Consider the following 21,125-nt stretch of genomic DNA (forward strand, 5'->3'; position numbering starts at 1 on the left):
ACAAAATGCTAATTGTCAGCCAATTTATTGTTATTTTATAAGTATTATTACCTGTACACTGATGATTATTATAAATATTACCTGTGCATCCATGTCTGAGAAAGACTTCTTGAGTTCCTGCTCTCTCTCCTACCCAGGGCCTCAGAGTCAGGTAGTAAAGAGGAAGAATGACTAAGAAAAGTAAAGAACATATTAATTCATTTATTTATCCAATTATTACCATGCCTGTCTTATCTAATATATCTGCCCTGACTATAAAAATAAAAATAAGTTTAACGTTCTCCTTGAAACAAGAAGGTATACTTAAAGAATTTAAACAAAATGTGGGTGTGTGAATGTTCAGAACAGTGTGAGGATATTTGTTGACTCAGTAAATGTTTTCAGTCCCAAAGAGAAAAGCAACACCAAGAATGAAATTGAAACTGGGACAAGAGAAGCAGTGAGGGGGTGAGGGGGCAGGGTGGCAGACAATGCAAACTCCAAGTAAGGAGAAAGCAAGAGCTTTAGTTCTGGTTCCTCTCCCAGCCAAGGTGTCTGCCTGAGGGAGAGATGGGGGCAGCAGAGACCAAGGGACATTGAGCAGACAAAGGGCAGGAAGTGGATAATGGTTAGCCACTCAAAAAAAGAGTGGATTATATAAGTGGTTTTCAAACTTCTGGTTAGCAGAAGCCCTTTCTCCATGAATTTGTATGCACAAGCCCATCATATAAAAGAGGGATAAACACAGCAAAGCTTCCAGCCCTGCCTTTTACCCTCAACCGTTCTGGTAACATCCAAGACCTCTCTGCAGAACTAGGGGGCTCTATGGAGCAAATTTGAAAAACACTGATTGAGATGATTCTGAAGGCCCCTTTGAGTCCCAGGTGCTCTGATTCTGTCCTTTCTGTGCTTCTTTCAAACCATAAGCTCTAAGAACTGGAGATGAGAGAGAACTACAGTTTCCTACTTGCCCATCAGTGGCAGGTAGATAGCTGGGGAAGGAAGTGGGTACCCACAAGCCCCACAGAGACAAGCAGAAGATGAGGTCATTTTCAGAGATCAGTAGCCCAGGCCTTAGAGAGTCAGAATTGTGCCGGGGTCACAGTGTTCCTAGGCCTGACACTTTGTTGATGGTTGGGGACCTGAGCATAGGTTTCTCCCACCAACTTCCCCAAGAGGAAAAAAGATTTGTAACTTTCAACCCATGAGAGGCATGTCAAAAGTATTTGGAATTAACTCTATAAATTGTGAAGCCTGTGTTATAGGTCCCTTTTTATTCCTGATGACAATTTTTTTTAAATGAACATTTTTTTTTATCAAGCTAGAAAATTCAAAGAAAGAAGAACTAGGAGCACAAGGAGAAGGTGGGCAACAGAAACAATGCAAGCCCTGAGGCCCTGAGGTGGTCAGGACAGTGGACAGAGGCAAGGGACTCTACTCACCAAGCACTTCAACCTGTGAGTTTGGGTATCTCGGGCTGGGCATGGGAAGAAGATGGCACTGACAGCTCTAATCCTTCATCTGTTGCCACTGGCCTGGACCAAGTCCTCAGGCATGAGCATCTTGTGAAGCCTGTAGCTTCAAGGACTGCATTTCTATGCAAAAACCTAACATTTTCCTGGCTTTGTCCTCTGAGGTGCCTGTGATTCACCAGCCACACAAAGAGATCTGTGTTGTCCCTGGTTCTCCCTTCCCCATGCCATCCCCCACACTCCCCCAGACAAACTAAACAATAACATCTAAGAAATAATATTTGCCAAGATCATTTATGACCCAAATTTCTGCCCTGAGAAGAACAGCCTGCCTAGTTGGAAGCAAATACTCAGGTCCTTCTGGGAAGGCACAGAAACAGCTGGTAGGTTCAGCTTCTTACTGTGGCCAGGGTCCAGTCTCCAGGGCTATGTGTAAAGGGCCTTTACTCTTCAGAAACATTTGCATTTCGGCAGCTAGGTAACAGACATTTTTTCTACTCATCCTAAGCATAGGCCCACACGACTTTATCCTCCAGGTGTACGCACAGCACACACATAGATGTAACAGAAGCCAGGAACACATCCCACCCCCACCCAACACACACACTCACACATATGTGCACTCCTTGAGGCATGCACACAGGCTCAAGTATACATACAGGTGCACAGGTACACACATCCCAACATAGATATACAACAGCATAGAGGTAGCTAACCTGTTTCTCCCAAGTTATGCACCAGGATGCTGACTGTCTGCTTGACATCTATTTCTCCTTGTTTGAGGTTTCCTGAGCATGTCAAATCTAACATGTCTCAGGCTACAACTTAACCTTCTCTGTAAATCTGCTTCTCCATCAGTCTGCCCCAGCTCCAGATAGTCACTCACTCGTACATCTTCCAGATATTTACTGAGTAGCTCCTATTTGCCAGATACTGTGCTAGGTACTAGGGAACAGGAGGAAACAAAACAGAGTCCATCTTCTGTTGCCAACCATCTGGCAGGGGAAACAGACAATTAACAACAATGCAATATATTCTTGTGGTGATAAATTCACAGGGAAAAAAAACAATGCAGATTAAGGGAGTGGAGAGTGACAGAGGGTTCTATTTTAAATCAGGTAATCAGAGAAGGATCTTGAAAGAAGGGAGGGAATGTGCCCTGAGGGTATCCAGGAGGACATTCCTAGCAGAGGGAACAGCACAAACAAAGTCCCTGAGGCTAGAGCGTGCTTGGAAAGTTCAGGGGAAAGCAGAGGCCAGAGTGGAGCCAGCAACGGGAGAACAGTGGGAGCTGAGGGCAGACAGAGCCAGGGGCGATTGGGTAGGGTCTGATAAGAATTTCGGATTTGGTTTTAAGGGTGATGGGAGGGTTTTGAGTGGGAGGGCAGGGAGATGGGATCAGATTTGCTAAAGGAACTCTGGGGGTTGTGTGGAAAGTTGAGGGGCAAAAGTGGAAGTGAGAAGCCAGTGAGTAGGCCACTGCAGGGCTACCCCAGAGGGATGTTAGTGGCTGGGACTAGGGTGACTGCAATGGAGATAATGAGAATGACTGGATTTAGGATATTTTTTTTGAAGGTAGAGACAGAAGGATTTGCAGCCAGGTTGGCTGTGGAATATGAAGAATGGAATCAAAGATGACTCCTAAGTTTTTGGCCTGAGCAACCAGGTACCCTTTATCAAGATGGAAAACACTGGGCATGAACAGATTTGTAGGAGGGATCGTAAGAATTCATTATTGAGACTTATAAGTTTGAGGGACCTATTAGACATCCAAGTGGAGGTGTTAGGAGAATGAGTTTAGGGATCAGAGTATCAGTAGTATTTACAGCCATGGGACTGGATGAGATCATGTAGGGAGTGATTATAGAGGACAGCCAATGTGAAAGAGGTCCAGTGTGAATGATGAAGAAATGAGGAAAGATCCAGAAAATGTGCCTTCATACTTGAGTTTCCCAAGCTGGAAAACTGGGAGACATCCTAGACATGCCCCTCCCCATCATCATGATCCAGTCCAACCCATCCCCCATCCTGCTAATTCTACCCCCCAAATACACCTGGAACTTCTTTCCATCTACACCTCTATCATCTGGTCCAGGCCTTCATCATCGCTCACCTTGACCACTGCCACACTCTCCCAGCTGACCTCCCCGCATCCACTCTGCCCCGTCCAATCTGCCCTCCCCACAACAACTAGTGATCTTTTAAAAATGCAAATTATTTCATGTCAATCTCCAGCTTAAAAGCCTTGAATAACTTCCCAATTCATTTAGTATTAATCCAAAATTATTAACATGGTTTACAGGTCCCTGTGTGATTTTTCACTTGCTAACCTCACTTCCTGCAACTCTCCCCTAATACCTTACACTTCAGCCTTCGCCAGCAGTGGCAGGGTCTCCGTTCCTCAAAAAAACCACGTTAAGCACTTAGTACGAAGCTTGGCACATCATGGGCACTCAATAAATGTAAGCTATCATGATTACACTACCTCTGAGCCTTCACAGATGCTATTTCTTGTTTGGGATGCCCCTCCCTTTACTCTTCTGACTAACTCCTACCCCTCCTTCAAGTCTGTATTAGTTTTCTTTTTTTGTTTTGTTTTGTTTTGGGGTTTTTTTTGAAAGGGCAATTAGGTTTATTTATTTATTTTAATGGAGGTACTGGGGATTGAACCCAGGACCTTGTGCATGCTAAGCACGCACTCTACCATTCAGCTATACCCTCCCCCTCTTGCATTAGTTTTCTATTGCTGCATAACAAACTACTACAAACTAAGTGGCTAACAACATAAATTTATTATCTCAGTTTCCAAGGCTCAGGAGTCAGGCACATTTTGCTTGGGTCCTCCACTCAGGGTCTCACAAGGCTAAAATCAAAGCAGGGCTGCATCCTCCTCTGAAAGCTAGACTAGGGAAAGAGCCACTTCCAAGATCCCCTAAGTTGTTGGTAGAATTTGCTTCCTTGCAGCTGTAGGACTGGAGCCCCCATTTTCTTGCTAGCTGTCAATCAGGGACCATTCTCAGCTACTAGAGGCCTCGCTCAGGTCCTTGCCTGTGGCTTTACCCACAGGCTCTCCCCGTATGACAGTTTACCCCTTCTGGGCCAGCAACCAAATTTCTCTCAGGCTTCAGAGCTCTTCCTACGGCAAGGGCCCTTTGAACTGACCCACCCAGAATCTCCCTTTTGATGAACTCAAAGTCAACTCATTGGAGACCTTAGTTGCATCTGCAAAATCCTTCACCTTTGTCATTTAACCTAATCACAGGAGTGAAATCCATAGTACTTGCAATCCCATCTACATCCAAGGCAGGGCAGGGTGCGGGAGGGGGGAGTGATATAGGAGGGCATGTACATCAGGGGTTGGGGATCTTAGGGACCACCTTGGAATTCTGCTTGCCACAAAGTCTCAGCCTAAAATCATGTCCACAAGGAGACCTTCCCCAATCTCACATTTAAAATAGGTCCCATCTTATATTCTTTCACATTATCATGCAGGTTTATTTCACGGCACTTATCATAGATAGTAACTGTAAACTTAGTTGTTTGTTTGTTTGATGCACCTATTTATGTGTTTGATTCTCTCCTCTTCACCCTCTGAGCTCCACAGGAGCAGAGAGCAGGAATATTGGTTAAGAACCAGGCTAGAACCCAAATCTCTGTCTCTCTTTGCTGACTTTGCTGCTCCATTTGTTCTCTTCTCTGAGAAACAGAAGAGGCTAAAATTACATGGGGGCAAGGGACAGAAGCCGTTTCCCTCTGGGCCTCTGGTTCATCATCTGTTAAATGGGAATAATTATACTTCTTGTCAATATACCTGCTTGTTCCCGAAGCTTTGGTGAGTAAATACAGGGGAAATGACTGCAGTGGCGGAATCGCCTACCTGCTACAACAAGACCCCAGACCGAAGGAGACCACTGAAGGAATCTGAAGATGGGCAGGGCAGATGGACCTAGAAGATGTGGGTTCACCTTGTCATCCTCCGCAGGTGGGGCCCAGGCTTGGGTTGCCATGGATACCGTGTCCCTGGAGCATCAGATCCAGAGTGTGCAACGCCACATCAGCTTCCTGAAAAAAGAGCAGATGGCCTTGCTGCGAGACCTGCACCTGGAAATCCTGAGGCTGCAGAAACGCTGCTCAGGTGAGGCCGGGATGGATGGGAAGGACGGGGAAGGGCCGACTGTCATCATCATTAGCACATCTCTGACGCGTGCCCACGAGGAGCCTCTCTGAGCCTCCCAACAGGCAGGTGTTTATCACCCCTTTTTCTTGGTGAGGAAACTGAGTCTTGGGGAAATGAAATACAAGTTTCAGGGCAAAGGGCTCTGGTTCAGCAGCGGAGGGACACTTGGGAACCATTTCTGGGGATTCCTGTCCTTTTCTGCTAAATGTTCATCAGGCAGCTCCTAGCTTTAAGAAGCCCTCAGTCTAAGGGGAAGACACATCAACAGGTAATATAAAGACACACAAAAAATAAAGAGGGCTGACATCATGTCCAGCTTGAGGCGTGGGTGATGGAGGAGGGGACCAGGCATCCCACGCTTGCCAGAGGTAGGAGCATTTCCACTCCCTGAGCACTAAGTAAGATTTAGACCTGCTGAGATATTACAGGGCAATGAGGGTGGAGAAAGCTTTCCAAATGATAGGAACAGAATGGCAACATTCAGAAGGTAGGAAACTAAAAGCTCATGAAAAATTCTATTTGACTGGATAACGCTGGTGGGAAACAGCTGGAGCCAGACCATGGAAGACCTTGACCAATACCAGGACAGCTGGGAAGTCTGGCCTGTCCTCAGTGGGTAGTGGAGCCCACTGATAGGTTTTGAGCAGCATTGTGCTACATTAAGAAACTCTATCTGGCAGTTGTATGCCAGATGAATTGGTGGGAGAGGGAAGCAGGGAGACTAGTGACAGGTCTGGGGAGAAATGAAGGCAGATGGAAAAGGGAGGACCAGTGGAAGGCAGACTGAAGGAAAGTACCTGGCAACCAATTGGATCTGTAATTAGGACAGAGAGAAGCCCCAAGGATGATGTAAATCACATTTCTGATCTCCCCTCTTGGACCTCAGGCCTCTGCTGTGTGGCCCTCTCAGAGCTTGGCTCTGGACCAAATGCTTACCCCAGCTGAACCTCAGTGTAGGCTTTAGAGCCAATGATTCATTCAATGTCTCAGCTGAAATGGCTCAACTCCTTCATTGTACAAGTAGGTAAACTGAGGCCCAGAGAGAGAGAGAGAGAGTCATAATGTTAGCATCACAGCCAGGATTAGAATCCAGAGCACCACACTCCCCTTTGCACATGTGTATTCTCTCCCCAGTATGCTCAGGTTGCTACCTCTCTTCCATCCCCTGTTCATGGAATTCTCCCCATTCCCCAGAGAAAAACTGAGTTTTCTGAGGCCACTCAGAGGGTTTGAGTGACCTGCCTGGCTTCTCATTCTATAGCACAAGATGCTGGCAGTCCTGGCTCTCAGCCCTCTCCGGCTCCATACACAAGTTCAGCTGCCACATTCCAAGGCCAGGCTCCCTGCCATCTTCCCCAGAGCCTGGCTGGCAGCAGAGGCCAGCCGGGGCAGGGGGGTGGGGCAGGGATGGCCCATACTGACTCACCCCTGCCTGATGCCACTTCTTCATTGCAACAACAACATTAATGGGAAATTGAGACGAGTGAACTCTAAGGCCCTATATCTCTTCCTCTAATTTCTTTTTGCTTCACCTGAATTCTGAAGACCTGGGTTCTTCCACTCAGGACACAGGCTAGGATCCCAAGAAAGTGTAAGAGGCAGGAGCACAGGGCCCTCAGCTCCCACCACCTTTCTCAGACTGATCTGGGCCTGCAGCCTCTTGGTTATTGATTAAGGAGATAAAAATAACTCTGGGCTGGCCTGGAACAGCCTCTCTTGGGGCTAAAATGACTGAATAAGGCCCTGTCTCCAAGGGGTGGGGGAGTGAGGAGGAAAAGAGAGCAGAACAAAGGAGAAGATTTTCTTTTAAATCAATGAAAAAGAATATGTGTGTGTATATATTATATGACTGAATCACTATGCTGTACACCAGAAACTAACACAACATTGAAAATCAACTATATGTCAATTTAAAAAAACAAGGAGGGTGGGTATAGCTCAGTGGTAGAGTGCATGCTTAGCATGCATGAGGTCCTGGGTTCAATTAAAATGAATACATAAATAAATAAACCTAATTACTTCCCCACCAAACAAACAAAAAAGAGAGAGAAATTAAAGAGGGACCCAAAGGCTAGGAAGGGGATGAGAAAGGGGAAGGGTAGGTATAGAAACCAAGGGGGCAGGGCTTCAGGAGGAGCCTGCCAACAAAGTGGTGACAATTCAAAATGAAAGGCTTAAAAGGTGGGTGGCTGTGTTCTGGTTGGGGAGGTGGCTGGGATGAAAACAAGAGCTGCCTACACGTGTTCAGCACTGACTCAACCCTAGACAGAGCCCTTATTTATTTTCTCTCATTTAATCTTAGCAACAACCCCTTGTGAGGCAAATGCAACCTTGTTCCCATTTCACAAATGAGATGCTGAGGCTCAGAGAGGTGCTGTCTCTGGCCCAAGGTCACACAGTGTATCTGACCTGACAGCATACTCATCTAAACTGTGGGGACTCTGGCCAGAATATGGGCAGGGAGATTTGATGGACGGAGGAGTGGAGCCTAGCTAGGACTGTGTGTCCCCCACCTGCCCCCAACTCCTGGGGTTAAGGGCTAAGGAGAAACAAGCCCATAGGCAGTTAGTGACAGAGCCAAAGTCCCTTTGGCTACATCCCCCAACTGAGTCAAGGGCCCCTTGGGCTACATCACAGGGCCTTGGAGGAGGGGCCAAGTTGGCCCCAGGAAGCCTTGTGGGGTAGAGGCATCAGAGTCCTCCCAGGGGCCCCAGGGAAGAGGTTCAGGCTCTGGTCACAGCAAAAGGCCCAGGCACTCTGGGCTTTCTGTCTCCTGGCAACAGTTGGTCTCCCCAGGGAAGGCACCTTCAGCAAAGCCCCAAGTCTCCAGAAGAGGCCAGTGAGGGCAGTGAGGAGGGGCAGGCAGAGGGACCACAGGTGAGTCTCTCTCTGTTGGCGCTACTGGGCAGTGGACTCAGAGATCTGCTACCTTCCCCCACCCCAGGTTCACACCCTCTCCCTTTGGGCCCCAGACTGCATCCCTGCAGGTACACACAGGTGCCCCTGAGCAGGTCCCCTCTGGCATAGGCAGCTGTGGCTCCTGGGCTCTTTCCTTGCCCTCTCCCAGCCCTTGAGCCACGCTGGAGTTGGGGGAATGGGGTTGGAAAAATGATCAAATCCAGCTGGCTGAGGGGTGGGGCTCTAAAGGGTGGAGTCTGGGAGGGTGGGCAGGCAGAGGGTGGGGACAGGGCTGCCAGCACAGGAGGAAACTGCTCCTGCCCCAGTGCCCTTGGCAGACCCCTTGGCTGCCCCACCCCACCCCCTCAGCGCCAAGCCGAGAGCCTTGCAGGCTTGGCTGCACCAGGTGGCGCTGTCCTCCTTGAAGCCCCTCTCCCTGCCCTGTAGAATGCAGCAGAACCAGGGTTTAGAAAGGGACAGAGCTGCACTTACCTGACAGGGGAGATACCATGATCACAAAGTAAATCTTATCCATTTTACTCCAGATGTGCTATTTCCCCAAATGTGGGAAACCTGACTGCATAATGTGTGGTAGTGGGGGATGGTGGTTAACATCTTCCCCTGGGAAAAAAAAACAAAAAACAAAAAAGAAAGGGACAGGGCTGTTATTCAGAAAAGAGCACAGGCACAGAATTACTGCCTGTGGAAGCAGTGAAACGCACATGTCCTATCGGTAAATAGCCATCTCCCTGAATCCTCCTTTAGTGCCCCCAAGCAGCCCAGGACACGCCAGACTTCCCAGATCCATCAACTGAACAACTGAAGGGTCTGTGCCCTGGGCCCCCAAAGCAAGCCAGGCTCCCCAGTCCTACACGGGTTGAACTAACCTCCAAATCCAGGCCACAGAGCTTACACTGGGAAGATCTCTGGGCTTTGAATCAGGCAGATCAAGTTCAGGCTGTCTCTGACACCTCCTTTTGTCTCTTCCCCTCTCTGGGCTGCAGTAAAACAGGTATGGGGGGTGGTTTAGACAGTTTCTAAGGATCCTTATTGTCACTTTTACTGGCCTGTGATTGCCTGATTTCACACATACACTCTCTCACTCTCTCTGTCTCTAATGTACACAGAATTGCCTTTTCTTATCTCTCCCTCCAGAATTGACCCATGACCTGGAGATAAGAGAGGCCCAATCTCACCAGCAAGGTAAGAGGACAACTGGTGGGGAAGCACCCACAGGTCACCTTTTCCCCACCACTTAGCAGGACCCAAGCCTTCTCCATACCTAGCCCTGACTTGGGGCAACCACTCCTCAGCTTGTTGAGTGAGTACAGGATATCAGCCCCACTTGCCCACTCAGCTAGGTGACCTTGTGCAGTGAACAACCTGTGCCACCATACATAGTGCCCTGTATCCATGTCTCTGTCCAAAGTGGGAAAATGAAAGCAGGAAGGAGAGGTGTCCAGAAAGTCCATGTGGTTGACTTCATTCCTTTCTGTGGCCCACCTCCCCAGTACTTCTTATCCTTCTCATGGTCACTGTGAGTGTCAAGATGCAACAAGATGGCACTATGGGGTCCTTGACTCCAAGGAACTTAGCCTAGAGGAGAAGAAAAGAGCCACGTGCACATAAGCAAATTCTTCATTTTACATAAGCATGACTTCTTGCCATTGTAACAATTCTAAAGCATTTGTTTACAGATTATTACTTCACCCATAAAATGGGGAGTGGGGTGGGGAGACGGTGTTCAATGGGTAGAGGGTTTCAGTTTTGCAAGATGAAAAATTTCTAGAGATCTGTTGCACAAAAATGAGTTTATTGACACTACCGTACACTTAAAACTTGTTAAGATGGTAAATTTGGTTATTTGGCTTCTTGCCATAATTAATTTTTTCAGATCAGGGGGTTGCATGGTTGAGATCTTAATCTCCAGATTATACAATCTCTCAGAACTAGGACTGGGTATTACCCATTGTCTCCCAGTGCAAGACATGTTACCTGACATGGAGAGGGACTCTGGAAATGCTTGAATTAAAATGAATCACAAAAATAGTCTTTCTTGGTCAGGAGGGTTTAAGAAAGGACTCCCAGATACTGATGTGCTGCTTATAATCAACAGCTACATGACCAAGAGCTAGGCATGGGAAAGGCTGGAAGTTTAAGGTTAAGGTAAAATGTTAGGAGCCCTGCAAATTGCTTTGTATATTCATGCATAAAGATCCTTATGGACTTGGACCTAATACTGCCCACTTCTTTAAGTGGTGATCATGGGCAACCTCTTGGTGCCTAGGTGCTTGGAGGAGGGGGACACACACCCCAGACCCCAGGCCAGAAGCATTCTGTGACAATAGTAGCTTTTATTCCACCGACTATTCTTCCTCTGAAAGGGTTTTTGGGGTCATTTGGGCTCAAGATACTACCCCAGTGTCCTGGATTTTATCTTCTCTCTCAGTGGGCTTAAGAGCTCTCTTTCTTTGTCCTCTTTTTCTTTTCATATCCTTTCCAGAGTCACCTTTTACCTGCCCTTTGCCACCTTTGTGCTACCGGTGTCCCCATACTCACTCACATGTGCCAATCCTGGGGTACGATCCCTTCTGAAATGGAGCATATAATCCAGGAGGCAGAGGTCCTCAGCTCTGGGGGTGCATTAGAATCACCAGGGAAAGAAAAAAAGGAAAAAAGAAAGAAAAATAAAATCACCAGGGAAGATTTAAGAAGTACCAGTTTCCAGGTCCAATCCCAGAGACTCTGATTTAGTTGGTCTTCGGTACGGTCTAGGAAACTATTTTTTAAAGTTCTCTTGGTGATCTCAATGTACATCCAGGGTTGAAACCCAAAGCAGTGGGCAAAGGCAAACAATAAACAATTAAAAAGAAAAAAAATCACAAAATGTAATAAATGCTCTCTCTGTGAAAGAAACTAGGTTCACAGCACACTAACTCCCCTTTCCTCCCCACACTTCTAGTTTCCAGTCCTTTGTTCTTGTATGTCTCTCCTGCCACAAGGCTTTTGCACAAGTCCTACCCTCTGTCCAAAGCACCCTTCTCTACCCTGTTCACTACTAAACTCCTATTCATCTGTTAGATCATTACCCAAGTCTCTCCTCTGCTGAGAAGCCTCCCCTGATTAGGTCAGTCTCTTGTTACAGTGTCCTATTGGCACGTGTCACAGATGCAGCCTCACATTCTTTACTAATTATGTACCATACCTCTCCCACTATGTTGCTGTGAGCTTTGGGAGAAATGTTTTAGTATCCACCATACCCACAATGCCTAACACAGTGCACATAGGGCTCAACAGCAACAACAAAAAGTCGTAGAGTGAATAAATCGTCAAGGAAGGCTTCGCACTGAAGAGTTAGAGGAGTGGCCAAGCAGAGAGTAGGACAGGCGCCAGGGCCCCAGGAGGGAAAAGGCAGGCCGCGTAGCCGGCGCGTGGGGAGTGAGGGCGGGCACAGCAGGACATGCAGTCGAGGAGGTGCGGGGCTTCGCCCCGAAGATCCAAGAGCTTTGCAGGTCCGGCCAGGCGGGGACCCTCACTCTCCCCGCCTCTCCCCTTCCCAGAGTTGGAATCCCGGGAGCTGGAGAGCAAGTGCCGCGCGCTGGAGTCGCAGTTGGCGGCGCGGGCGGCGGCCAACGCGGAGCTGCGGCGGGAGGTGGCGCAGCGCGAGGCGCTGGTGTCGGCGCTGCGCTGCAGCCTCCGCGCGGAGGAGCGCCGCTTCCTGGAGGAGCTGCGTCGCCGCAGCCACCGCGCCACCGTGCTGGGCACCGAGCTGCAGAAGCACACCGAGGCGGCCGCCTACCTCTCCTGCCAGCTGCACGCGGCGCGCCAGAAACTGCAGACTCCGCGACCGGGACCTGGCGCTGCCGCGGCCGCCGAGCCCCGGATCCGCCGGCGTGCACAGCGAGCCCGCCGCCCGCCTGCCGCCGAGGCCGCCGCCAAGGGCCCGGGCCGGGACTGGGCCGCCTGGGAGCGCGCGGCCGGCGCCCCGGACGACCCCGACGCCATGCCCGACCCTGCGCTCTTCCTCTACGCCCGGAGGCCCCCGCGGCCCAGCGGCCGCAGCCCGCGCCAGCCGCCTCCCCAGGAGCCCCCGGACCAAGCCGACCCTACGGCCGCGCCCAGCCCGCCCAGTGCGCCCGCGGACCCCGAGTAGGTGCGGGGCCGGCGGGGCGGAAAGCGGGGGAAGACCGGCCCGGCCCCGGGCTTGGGACACAGTTCGGGCCGCCCTGGCGGGACCCGGGGTCCAAGGGAGCAGGCCCCTCCCCCGGGGGGGGCGGGGGCGGCCTCTGCTCCCTCGTCCCTTTCAGCCGCCCCCTCCTTTTATATTTCCCGACGTGGCCGAAGCTTCGAGTTCTCCCCTTCCGCCTCCGAGGAGCTCCTCCCCGGGGCCCAGCGAATGCACGGTTTTTCAGGGATAGGACTCGCAGTACTGATCCTTTTCAGGTCCCCACCCTGCCACTGGGAGGGGAAGGGGCGAAGGTCACGCCCTGCCCCAGGAAAGCCGACAATCGTTTGGCAGGAGGGGGAAGGCTGGACTGGCCTACGGAAAGAAACCAGAGTGGCGCTTAGCATCCTTAGGCCTTCCAGCTTCCCGCTGCGGCCTCCCTCAGCCCCGCACGGCTGCCCTTCCCGCCGAGCCTTCCTCCGAGGGAAGGCTCAGGCTGGGGACTAGAGGCTGGACCATTTCCTCGGAAGCCGCTTCTTTCCCCCATCCCACTGATAGGTCCTTACTGGTGTGCACGGAACACTTTAGAAGACGCCTCCTCCAGAGCCTCTGGTGGGGAAAGTGTGGACTGACGAAAGTTTGAATTTCTAGAGGTTAGCACCCATAGACCCTTAGGAGAGGGTTATAGAATGGGTTTGGTGGCAGATCCTCGTCTTGAGCTGTCTCCAGCTCAGTTCTTCCCCAGGATGCCGACCTAGGTATTTAGACTCCTGGGACACTCCAGAGTCGGACTGCCCGGTCAGGCTTATGGAAAGGCAGAAACTGCCTTCAGGAGGTAGCTGGGAATTTGAAGGCTGCCCTGGGAGTTTTCCTAGTTCTGTTTATTGGTGCTAATTTTGCCCAGCTTCCTAATTAGCTGGCTGCACCCAGAGGCGGGAAGAAGGGCCCGGCTTCTTGGAAGTGGCGGTTGTTGATAGAGAGTTGTTTGCTCTCTATCAAACTCAGCTCTGGGGACGGTGAGAACCCAGGTTAGACCCCCAATCCTATCAGACCTAACAGTGGCGGGGTGCTCAGTGCCCTCTGTCTAGGTTGGGGAGGGTTGAAATGAAGAGGACCACCCCACCTCCTAACGCGTTTCTCCCTAGCTCCCTCTCACGACCAAAGGCAGGAAGTTCAACTTCGGACTCTAGCCTAGAAAGAAAGACAAACCCCTAGAAGCCTGCCGCCTCATGCCATCCCTCCTCTGTTGGTCCTGCATCAAGTCCTAAGTGCCTGTGAGGTCTTCCAGGGGCTGCCGAGGGAGGACATGGGGCAGGGAGAGGCCTTTACCTCACTCCAAAACACCCCATCCTGGCAGGTCCTGACCTTGGCTGAGGCCAAGCCTTCTGTTTGTCACCCAGGGATCCCGGAGGTCTTTAGGGGTGATGAACCCTTTTCCCATCATGGCCCCACGAAGAAGAGGGCGGATAGATACCTAATTTTACCCTCTTTCACTGTGTATGTTAGAGGGAGCAGGAAACTGGCGAGCACACTCCCCACCCACCCAAACATGCAGGGCCCTCCCAGCTGACCGCACCCAGAACCCCTGGGACCACTGAGCAATAACCAGGCCTGTTCTAGGTGTGCAGCCACTGGAAGGCCAGCAGCCAAGGTGTGGGCATCCTTGGGACAGACAGTGCTGTCCAGCTTCACTTGGGCCACAGTAGTGGCCTAGGATCCTTGCTCTGCCTGCTCCCGCCTCTGCCCTCCCCACCCACCCAGTCTCTGTGGTTGTGCCTCTGCCCTCTGTCTCCCCTCAAATGTGGGTGACTCACTGTACCCCTCAACCTATCGCCCTCCCTTTCAGAACGTGTCTGAGTGAGGAGGCCTCTGTCCATTCTTGGTTGCACTCACTTGAAGGGGCCCAGAGGACTGTGGGAAGGAGGGAAAGGCGGTCTTTCTGGAGGCACCCACCCAGACCCTTATCTTCTGCAACCATACTTTTGGGGTGAACAGGGTGACTTTGTTACGTCGGTTCTTCTAAAGAGATGGTGAAGTACTTTATCCACCCACCCACCCACTAAAAGCCATAGCTATGCCTGCCTGGCCTCCCCCAGCTCTATAGCAATAGCCCTCTTCCCTCTTTCCTCCTGAGTACCTAAGGTGTCTGACTGGGCCCCCCCTGCCCCCCGCAGACCCCATATATCCTCCAGTGGTCTGCCTGTCTCTCCCTAAGTGACCCTATCAACACCTCCCACCTCCTGGTTCTCTTCCAGCAAACAGAGATGATGACACTTAATTGTTTGTGGGGTGTGCTTGGAGATCCTCCAGATGAAAGGTCCTGAGTGCTGACTTGCTGACTCTCAGCTAAGTTGTTGGGGTGTCTGGGAAAGGAAGTAAGGCAGCCAGCCCTCCCCCAAGCTGGAGGAGGGGGCCAAAGCAGATACAGGGTTCTAATTCCCCTTCCCCATGCCTCTCCTGGAAATAATGGACAAGAGACTTCCCTCCTTCCATCTGCCCCTGGGTTTGGAACAGAACCCTCAGTGCAGCAGACTGAGACTGGGAGTCAGCAGCCTGCCCTTGACCTCAGTGCTCCAAAACTCCTCAGCCTTACCCTCAGCTTCTGGCCCTCCCCCTTTCCTGGCGTGGGGGCTCCACCCTGCCAAAGGAAAGACCCCTTCCCATGAGCCCCTGAAACCTTTGGGTGACTAGAAGGGAAAGGATTGTTTCTCCTCCCCGCCTCTCCCCTCCTCTGCTGCAGAATCCCTATGGGGAGAGGGGCGGGTTGACATGGACACTCAGGGGCCCTAGTTGGAGTCAAGAAGGAGAGCTTCAAGTGGCGACCTCTCCAGGTTCCAGAAGCCAGCCAGGGACCCACAGGCAATGCAGCATGAGGCTCTCTACCCTGCTCCCCCATATCCCACCCACAGTGGCTGGCAGCTTGGGGAACCAGCGCAGGGCTGAAATGGGGGTAGCCCTTCCCCAAACAAGCAGCAGAAGAGAGGCCTCCCTGGTGGAAAAGAAGGAGGCCAAGAGGGGGTGGAGCAGCATCTCCTCATTGTGGGGAGCTGGGGATCTCTCAGCATCCTCTTGCTGAGGTGCCAACCTTGAATGTGGGACATGCAAGGCTGCAGAAGCACCTGGCAGGAGCCCCACGGGCACGGCAGAGGAATTCTGCTCCAAGTTCTCTGTTGGCTGTGCTTTTTAATCCAATGCTTTTCAGAGTGTATTCACTCACCCACAGAAATAGAGCCCTGTGCTTTAGGGGTGACTGTCATATGCCTTATTCTTAATAAAATATCGAAAAACACAAGTCAGACTTTTTCTCTGTGGGCACTCTGTCCCCCACCCGCCCTGCCCTCACCCTCCATCCCTGCAGGTCCGTGAAGAGGATGTGGAGGAGACTGAGAATGGTTTGGGAGTTAGCCAGTGGGTTGGGTGAGACTGGGAGCTGATACTCTGGAGTCCCCTCAGTCGCTATTCCTCACATAAGGCACAAGGCTTTCATCTGAGATGTCCTGAGGCTCAGGCTAGCCCTACCCCTCACTCCCTGCCACCAAAACGCAAATGAACAAACAAAACCTTGGATCAAAGGCTTCTGGCTATGGTTGGCAGGGATGGATTGGAAGGACTCCATGCCTGAAATTGCCCATTGTTCTGGCCCAGAAGGAATCTGGGATTCTGGGCATCTTTGGCCATGCTGGTTCTCCTTCTCTGACACCCACCTCCATCAGAGAAGAGCCCTAATCTTATCTTCTACTAATGAGGGCTGGGACTGCAGTTTGGGAGCTCAGCATACCCAGCACCTTCAAGCTTATACATTTTCGGTGTAGGTCTGTGTTGTGGATGGCTCTAGGAGAAAAAGCCGCAGCTCTGCATTCTAAGGATGCAGGGGATAGATTGGTTCTGCCTGCAACATTTCTTCTGATAATAGGACCCATCACTTCCTTTTGGGCAACAGCCTTCTCCATCTCAGTCCATGTGTTGGGGGAGTTGACCCTGCCCTTGTGACCTAGGTAAGGCAGGTCACACTGATTGGGGTGGAGATGGGTATGTGACTCAGCCTGACTCAATGAGAATCCATGTCAGCACTTTTACTGGAACTATTCATTTAACAGACCAACTTAGGTGCTAGAGATACAGCAGAGAACCAACCAGGACTATTGAAGGACAAATTCTTAGGTTGCTAAAATGGCAGAATATCAGCCTGGAGATCTAGCAGGACTTTTGCTACCACTAGGGATGGGGATGCCTGAGTATGAAGCGCTACAAAAGAAGCAAAACCAGGAGAGATGGAGACAGCTCCAGATAATTAAGCTGCCTGGATCTAGCTATACCTGTAGCCCATATACCTTTGCCCTTTTCAAGCCAATAAGCCCCTCTCCCACTTTTGTTTTTAAATGGTCAGCATTAATTTGTGGGGCTTTTCTACTTTAATTTTTTAACTAAATTTAGATTTGAAGGAAAGTTGTAATAATAATACAGAGTTCTCTCACCCAGCTTCTCCTATGTTAACATCTGAATTTATCATAGTACAATTATCCAAACCAAGAAATGAACATTCGTACATGGCTGTTAACTAAACCACAGACCTTATTTGAATTTCATCAGGTTTTCCACTAGGGTCCTTCCAGGAGCCTATCCAGGGTCCCAATGCATTTAGTTATTTTTCATTCGTCTCTTCCAATCTGTGACACACTTTTTTTTCTTTATTTCTTTTTTTTTTTTATGAGGAGGAGGTTTATTTATTTTTATTTGGAGGAGGTACTGGGAATTGAACCCAGGACTTCGTGCATGTTAAGCATGCACTCTACCACTTGAGCTATACCCTCTCTCCATGACATACTTTTAAAAGCCATTTTGAGTGGGTTTTAGTGCCTTGCTAACCCCACAAGTCCTGACAATGTCCAAGAGAAAACAGTCAGTGGGGAAGAAACAAGTGGGCCCCAACTAATAATGTACATTGACTAAAATATTTGCAGAGCTCAAGGGAAAGAGTGACCACTTCCAGCTGCCAGGACTAGGAAGCAGTTGAACAGACACAATGGTATCTGAGCTTGATTTTGTAGACCTGGGATGGCTCCCGCCTCTTTTCCCAAGATGCTTCTCCCACAGAAGTTGGCATTGAGAAAAGGTAAGTGACTTGTTCAAGGTCACATAGTGAAGGAGTCAAGAATGGAGATAGACTTGAAGTCACATACAGTTGTCCTTTGGTATCTGTGGGGGATTGGTTCCAAGACCCCTCCACACCCCACCCACCCACACAGATATTAAAATCCAATGCTCAAGTCCCTTATATAAAATGGCATAGTATTTGCATATAACCTATGTACACTCTCCTGTATACTTTAAATCTTCTCTAGATTACTAAACTTTCCTAATACAATGTGAATGCCATGTAAATAGTTGTAAATACAATGTAAATGTTATGTAAATATCTGCAAATACAATGTAAATGATATATAAATAGTTGCCAGTGTTGCAAATTCAAGTTTTGCTTTTTGGAACTTTCTGGATTTTTTGGTTTTATAATCCCTGGTTGGTTTAACCTGCATATTGATTCCTACCCAGGTGTGTCCAGATAGAGGAGATAGGCAGGCCTTCACCGTCCCATCTCAGTCCCTTGCTCCAGCTTCTGAGGATCAGGTTTGAGCCCAGGATGAGCTGGGACCAGACCGGTAACTGGCCCAGGAAGTATGGCCCTGGCCTCTGCTTGTTCCTGGCCTTCTATCTCGCCAGGCAGTTAGGGAAGGGAAGGCCCAGCCCTGGGTAAACATCTACCCAGGACTCTGGGGTTTCATGTTCAAGTCAAGAAAAAGGAGAGAAAAAGGGGAAGAGAGAGAGGGATTTGCCTGAGGGTCCTCCCACAGACCCTGGGGTCCCAGCTGGGCCCAGCCCAGAGTCACAGTGCAGGGCCTTGTGCATGCCAAGCACAAGAAAACTCAGAGATCATTTGTGCAACCTCTTCATTTTATAGATGGGGAGGCTGAGGCCCAGGGAGGCTGAGGCCCAGGGAGTCTCGCTGTCACCCCTTCTCTCCTGGCAGTTCTGTCTACACAAATTTAGATTGAAAGAGGTGGAGCATTTACTCTCTTATGGGCTCCTCCAGTCAGGCCACTGAGGTAGGGGACTCCCTCCTACCATCCAGGGGGTTTGGGTTCCCACTCACCTCTCCTACCCCAGGGAACTCTGAAAAGGAGGGGGGAAATAGGAATGCCCAGCTGAGTGGGTGCATCCACCATAACAATAATTAGGGAGGTGGGAGGCTTTAAGCAGGCTAATTATGTAGGTTAGGTCTCAGCCTTGATAAACTTCCCTTTATACTTATTTAGCATCGTTCCCCAGGGCCCGTAAAGATGGGGAGTGCCACCCAGACAGCCCCGAGGATAGGGACTGCGTGACAGAAGCCTGCTGGGGAACGGGGAGGGGATCCACAGAAGCCAAGTTGCAGGTTCTCAGGCTGCTGCTGGGACTGCATAGTCACTAGGCCCCTGGACAGACTGGTCACCTGCACCCTGAATGATCAGTAGGCACTCACAGACCCTGACCATGAGGAGGATATAGGAGGAACGCAGGGCATGGTACAGGCTGGTACCTCTCCAGGGCTCAATCTGGTGGGTCTCAGCCAGGCATCATGGAAATGATCTGAAGCTCTGGATACAAAGGTCAAAGCATACAGTACACGAAAGGAGTATCTGCAAGGAAAGACCAGGTATTGTATATAACAATGGAGGTCGAAGGTGAAACCCTGTGGAAGCCTCAAAAGGACTGCTTGGCTCTGCCTACACTCGGGTCATCCATTCAACCAACTGATGGGCATTAAGCACCTGCAATGCATCAGGCTCTGGGGAGATGCTGGGGATGTCCAGATAAATAAGGTATGGTCCTCGCCTTCAGGAAGTCCCCCAGTTTAGCTGCTATACTCCTCACCTGAGAACCAGACATCCCCATTTGGCCCAGACAGTCTCGGTTTATGCCTATTGTCCCAATGTCATTATAAATAGTGCCAACTTTCACTCTCAAAAGTGTCCTGATTTGCATGATAAATCATACGGTCACCTTAACCACAGCACAACATAGAGGTAATGGTGTAAACAGTTGGGGAAAGTGGTGGAAGTAGTTGCTGTTAAGACTATGGTGAAAAGACATTGGTGGAGGCAGCTTAAAAGTAAGAAATAGTCTGCTTAATATGTGATTGGACCACCAGACTATAGAGAAAATGGTCAAAGGAGGATGCTTTTTGTCTGTATCTATTTCCCCACCCCCCAGCTTGCTGTTCACAGTGTTAAAACTGAGCTATGCGTCTGGTTTTGAACAGTGGTACCAACATGGAGGGGGCTTCCAACTTCAGCTACACTGGACTGGGTGCAATTCTCCAAATTCCTTGATTTTCATGGATACATACTAAGTACCCATCAGTTTGAGAGACTGGTTCAAAGCATTATGGCACAACAACACGATGGAATATATCCAGTCATAAAATGGAATGAGAAAGCTCTTTGTGTACTGACATGGAACAATCTCCAGAATATACTGGTAAGTAAAAAAATCAGGGTAAAAAATAGCAGGTACAGTGTGTTACTATTTTGTAACTGTAAATATATATATATATACACACTCTCTTATATGCAAAGGTTATCTCTAGAAGAATATAAAAGTACTGGTAATCTTGGTGGGAAGAGAAACTCCCTGGGAAGGGAAACTAGGTGGCTGGGGGCAGGTGAGAGATTCATTGTACACCCTTTTATGCTTTTTGAAATTTGAACGTGATTATATTCAAAACTCTAAATAAAATTAAAAGGTTTAAAAATTAAATAAATGAGTGAATAAATTCCCAGAGTCCCTCCTGTGTCTTCCCATATGATTCCTCTGACTCGCTTATTAAAATCCTTATCCTTCAGAGCTTCAATGTAGCCTATTCCCAGAAGTCCTCCCTGACTGCCTTCCTGGTAGACTCAGAACAGCCTTCTTTAAGGCTTTTATTCTGCAGCCTTAGACAAGAGATTGTTCTGTGCATCTTTCTTCATCTACCAGATTGAAACCTCCTGGTGGGGACTGGGTCTGGTTCATCTCTGATCTTCCTGCTGCACTGAGCTCTTGAGAGCTTCTCTTAAAGCCTGCGTGAATCACTGAGTGAGTGTTACACTGTCTCCTCCCAACAGGTAGGTGACAGGCTAGACAGGTGTTTTTATTTCAGTGGAGTGAAAGTCAAGTGACTTGATCAAGGTTACAAAGGGACAAGGTAGAGGTTGTAGGATGCAGATTTCCAATCCAATTCACTTTAGGTTCATGTAACACCCGACTATCCATCTTCCCTGTGGTGGGCTGTAGTCAGGTCTCACTTTTATTTCCAGCCTTCTTGCGCAATAGTCCATACTCAGCTCCCCCTAGTCTAACTCAGTCCTTCTTATTCCCCACACAGTAGACAGAGCATTTTTCACCTCCCTTCCTCCTG

The 21,125-nt window shown here is 49.6% G+C and overlaps 1 protein-coding gene across 1 annotated transcript; it reads left to right on the plus strand.

Annotated features, from left to right (window-relative positions):
- The first annotated feature begins 5,456 nt into the window (after positions 1-5,456).
- CCDC92B (coiled-coil domain containing 92B) lies at positions 5,457-15,949 on the plus strand. Its single transcript, XM_072940045.1, has 3 exons — positions 5,457-5,586; positions 9,682-9,729; positions 12,087-15,949. Exons 1-3 carry the CDS (start codon positions 5,457-5,459, stop codon positions 12,677-12,679), a joined length of 771 nt encoding a protein of 256 aa, XP_072796146.1. The 3' UTR covers positions 12,680-15,949.
- Positions 15,950-21,125: the final 5,176 nt, after the last annotated feature.

The sequence above is a fragment of the Vicugna pacos genome, chromosome 16, assembly GCF_048564905.1.
Source record: "Vicugna pacos chromosome 16, VicPac4, whole genome shotgun sequence".
Classification (NCBI taxonomy): Eukaryota; Metazoa; Chordata; class Mammalia; order Artiodactyla; family Camelidae; genus Vicugna; species Vicugna pacos.